Source organism: Pundamilia nyererei, unplaced genomic scaffold, assembly GCF_000239375.1.
Source record: "Pundamilia nyererei isolate P.nyererei 1_Seehausen unplaced genomic scaffold, PunNye1.0 scaffold00004, whole genome shotgun sequence".
NCBI lineage: Eukaryota > Metazoa > Chordata > Actinopteri > Cichliformes > Cichlidae > Pundamilia > Pundamilia nyererei.
In genome coordinates this window covers 3,988,797-3,993,297 of record NW_005187405.1, presented here as the reverse complement: position 1 = coordinate 3,993,297, position 4,501 = coordinate 3,988,797, and the positions used below count along the sequence as shown (strand labels likewise).

Here is a 4,501-nt window from a genome sequence, read left to right as displayed (position 1 = left end):
TCTATCTATCTATCTATCTATCTATCTATCTATCTATCTATCTATCTATCTATCTATCTATCTATCTATCTATCTATCTATCTATCTATCTATCTCAGTGCACATGGATAATCTGGGAATGCTTGTGTGTTAATGCAAGGGTTGGGTAAACAGCAGGACTCCCTCTTGTTGGCCTACACTACAGTCCAACATAAAGTTTTGTGAACACAAGCAGTGCTATAAACTAGTAGTACTTGTCCATTTTAACTATAACTCTTTTTCTTAGATTATATACCTGTGTTTAAAAAGAGCAAACAACAACAACAACAACAAAAACATGCTGTATTGTATTTTAATGTGTGTCCTCATTGTAACCTCGATTTTTGTCCTTTCCCATTTTGAGGACTCTTCCTTATCAAAGTTGACTTCCAACGAATACATGCAATTGGTATGTATGAGGCAGTGTTTTTTCCCCACATTTTTAGAGCCATTTGCACAGCTTGTGCAATAGTTGCTATCTGTGCCCTTTGGTGCTTTGCTTTTTTTTTTCCTCTCTTTTTTTTCTGCTGCTTCTTCCAGCACGTAAAGCAAAGCTTTACCATATTCTTTGTGTTAAAAAGCTGGACATACTCATTATTAATGTCAGGAAAAAAAGTTATAAAATCAGTCTGTAAGATGACTTGCTGCGTGTGTTAAGTTCAGTTCTGTTGGAGGCGTTTTTTTGTAAGCAGCAAGCTGCATTGCATAATCATAGGTTTCCATTAAACAGGATTGATGAACAGTCAAGATGAACCATTATGCAGCTGTTCTTCATCCTGGACTAGTTTTATGCATTTTATCGAGGCGTGCAGGTCAACAACATGGAGGACTTAGATTTGCATGGGGGAAGCCACCTTACTGACAGTTTCCCATCCACCTCCCCCGCCCCAAACTCCCACCTCGTGTCTCCCTTCCTTTTACTCCTCCTCTCTCCCTGCTATCCAGAAGTGTCTGCATCAGTTGTGCCACAACTGTAGCCAAATTGCTTTTTTTTCCCCAGCTTGTCATATTTGTCTTTGTTTTTTCCAGCAATAACTTCATCTTAATGCGAGGAGATGATGTTAAAATATGTTGATCTGTACTTATTTGCGCCGGCCAGCCTCAGCTTTGTCCGTTTTCGCGTCAGCATCCTTCATTTGATCTCTTGTCTGTTGTTCTATCCCCAGATTCCAATAATATCTGCAGATCATCTGAGTAGTCACAAGTACTTGACTCAGATGTAGTTCCTCTCAAGAACAGTGAGTTCCTATTTCAACCCTCACATTTTCTCTATTCATCACAAGTTGTTTGGTTTTTTTTCTCCATTTGTGTGACTCATATTATCTGCTTCAAGTTTCCCTTGAATTTGTATGCGCACAGAGCTTCTAACCACACTTTACCATCAGTTTGATTTAAGCTAAATCCACCGTTTCTTGCAGATCAAATGAATGTGTGCTGGCACCGTCCAAGCCAAAAAAAAAAGAGTTCAGCCTTTATGTACATAACCTTCAGAATGTCAAGCAGTGGGACAAGGAGGGTCTGCCACGTCTCATCACACGTGAAAACATCAAGGGTACAACACATGATCTGTGCCATCTTCCCACATATCAATGTCAAGAAGAATTTGCTGTCAAATTCAACATCCAGCTGAGAGAAGAGCATATCTTGTTGCCAGGGTCGGCGTGTCTCTCTCCCCCCCTCGGCGGGGGAAACGTTCACATGATACCTCTGTGTCGGATTGAATCATAGCACTCAGTTTCTTCTAGTTATTATTATTATTACCGCATGCACAGAAGGTCAACAGCGTTGTTACATGAGACGACATCAAGTGCTGGTACAATAGTAGACCAAGATTTCCTTTCCTTTTTTATTTGTTCTGCTTTATTATTATTATTATTATTTTTCTTTTTTTTTAATTGATAGCCATATTTCAGCGTTTACAAGAGTAATGCAAACATGCACCTTGAATTTGAATTGAAATCTGAAAGGCACAATGATTTTAACAGGATTTTATTCGCCAAATGAATTAGGCATGTACAGTATTGTGTTTTTACAGCTACTAGTGAAACTAGATGTTGACATGAGGGTCTTGGACATATGAATGTTCTGGGTAAACCAACATACCTGTGTACCTTGAAAGCACAGCCAGGCTAGCTTTTCTCACCTCGTTATGTGCTATAAAGGCCATACAGCTAAAACCAGAGTGTTATCTCAGCAGTGTTATTTGTTTACCGAAGGTAAAAGTTTTGTATGGCTCTTTTTTTTTCTTTTTTTGTATTGTTTTGTTTTTAAAAATCTCCATTGTGAGTGTTTTTTAACTTTTTCTTTTCTCAAATTAATCAGTTTTAGAAGTGGGTTTCTTGCCAAATCAATTTGTTTGGTATTTGATGGTTTTTTTGTTCCTTTTTGTTTGTTTAGAATCAGTAATGGAGGGTTTTTCTAAAGTTTGTCATAACTCTTTTTCATAGACTAGTGTTGTTTTTCCTTCTTGGAATTAAGTCGCTGGACAAGTCCATTGACTCTAAAGCCTGGCAAAGTAGAGGGTGTAGCTTCAATTGACATTGCGTTACCGTGTTTCCCCCTCTTGTAAAGAGGAGCAGCTCTTAAACTGTGTCTCCCAAGAAGCACTGTTGAGCCATGTGTGGATGCGAACTTTAAACAACAAGCCCAAAGGTCTAGTAGGTCATTTAAACCACATGTGCACTTGAACGATTATTTGTCCAGTCGCCATATTTTAATTTCACATCCCATCCCAAGTGAACTTTCATTTTTGATTTTCTGAGGAAGTACAACACGTTCAAACGTTTGCCTTGTATCTCATGCAAAAACACAAAGGTTTTCATCCACGCATAGATCTGACTATGGAAACCAAAGCACAGTTTGTTTTTTTTCTCTCAAACTTATCCACAGTGGGTGAATACAGAGACATCTCTGCAGAGGCTGAAACAATTAAGGAAAAAGGTTTATCATCTTTCATTCATGTGTCTTGATTTATGTTTTTCACAGCAGCGTGTCTTTACCGATTGTAATGTACCTAACAAAGCCTTAGATTACAGTTAATGGGTCCTCGCCCAATCAAATGTACTCTCAATCACCGTGCAGGTAAAGAACACCAATGATGTTTTATAGTTCTCTCACATGCCGCTTATGATCTTTTTTTTTCTCTCTCTCGCTCTGTAACAATAACAATTACTCTCTTAAATTTCATTGAACTTATGTGTTATGTACTACTTAAGAATTTGAATCTATTTGATGTATGTAGTTTTAGATTATTTTTCTTTTTTTTTGTTGTTTTGTTTTTGCCTTACTATATATTACTTGACAACATTGATATAGCCGTTGTAGATGTTGAGGTAGAATGACATTCATAACTTTTTTTCAAACCATATAAATGATAATGTGTTAGTTTTAAATATTCACTTCATTCATATAGCTGGATGTCTTTTTCAGTTGTGTTACATTGTCAGTTAATTTTTTGTTGTTGTTGTTGATGAGAAGACTTTTTGATACGAGGAACGAGATCAATTGATTTGCTGCACGGCAGCGGTCTCTGAGTTTAACAAGAAAAAAACAACAAAAAAATCAAACACACACACACACACAAAAACTATTTTAACCAACTTAAATTTTTCCTTGTAACATGTCGAGATCATGTTTGAAAATACTATATTGTACTGAAATTCAGACTGTCCATGTTTTAGAGTAAAAATTATTTTCTACTGTATCCATTTCAAAGAGATATGTAATTTTGTTTTTGTTTGAATATTTCTTAAGTTTGCCCTGAATGTCAGGCCAAAACGAGCATTGAGATTTGACGGGTGTTCGGATGTTCGATAGATAGCGAGATTAGGAGCGAGGAAGCAGAGGCGTCTGTTTTCCCGAGGAATCAGAAATGCTGCAGATTATGAGTTCGAACCTAAGGGACGAAGGTTGTCTTTTTGCACTTCTGTATATAGTCAAATGAACAGAGAAAAAAATGTGTATCATATTGAGATATTATTTTGAATAAAAAAAGATCTATAATTATAAGGAATTTTGTTAGATTAATTTAAATTCTTAAATTAGAAGACCAGCTAAAAGAAAAAAAAATGCTTGCAAAGAAGGGCACTAGTTTCTTGGCCAATGCATTCAGAGAAAGCTATGCGCTTTTTGTCTTATTTTATAAGTGGCTAGTATTGCCAGGGAATGTTGTAGGGGAGTAGATATCCCCATATCATGCTAACTCCACCCCTCTTGTAGGATGACATATCCAGTAACATTCATATACCATTTGTTGGACTTGGTCACGCAGTATTGCTGCTCCCATGGTACAGCTGATACATGAACCTGTCAAAAATGTGTATTCTATTATAGTTTGATTTGACTGCATGTAAAAGTACAAACACGTAAACAAAAGATAGATATGTAAGGTAATAAGATAACACCTTCAGACTACAGAATACACAACATTTGTTCTTTGTTTTTCAAATTATCCATGCAGTAGATAACATCCACAGTGGGAAGA

General features: G+C 36.7%; 1 protein-coding gene across 21 annotated transcripts in view; it reads left to right on the top strand.

Annotated features, from left to right (window-relative positions):
* mbnl1 (muscleblind-like splicing regulator 1) overlaps positions 1-3,605 on the top strand; it is a 39,079-nt gene extending 35,474 nt beyond the window's left edge. For 12 of the 21 annotated variants that reach the window (XM_005721250.2, XM_005721248.2, XM_005721246.2 and 9 more), the window contains 3 exons: positions 383-427; positions 1,185-1,256; positions 1,437-3,605. In XM_005721250.2, coding sequence (XP_005721307.1) covers positions 383-427; positions 1,185-1,241 — 102 coding nt within the window. In that variant the 3' untranslated portion in view covers positions 1,242-1,256; positions 1,437-3,605. The remainder of the gene's footprint in view (positions 1-382; positions 428-1,184; positions 1,257-1,436) is intronic. The other 9 variants (XM_005721252.2, XM_005721251.2, XM_005721249.2 and 6 more) reach the window with 2 other exon arrangements.
* Positions 3,606-4,501: the final 896 nt, after the last annotated feature.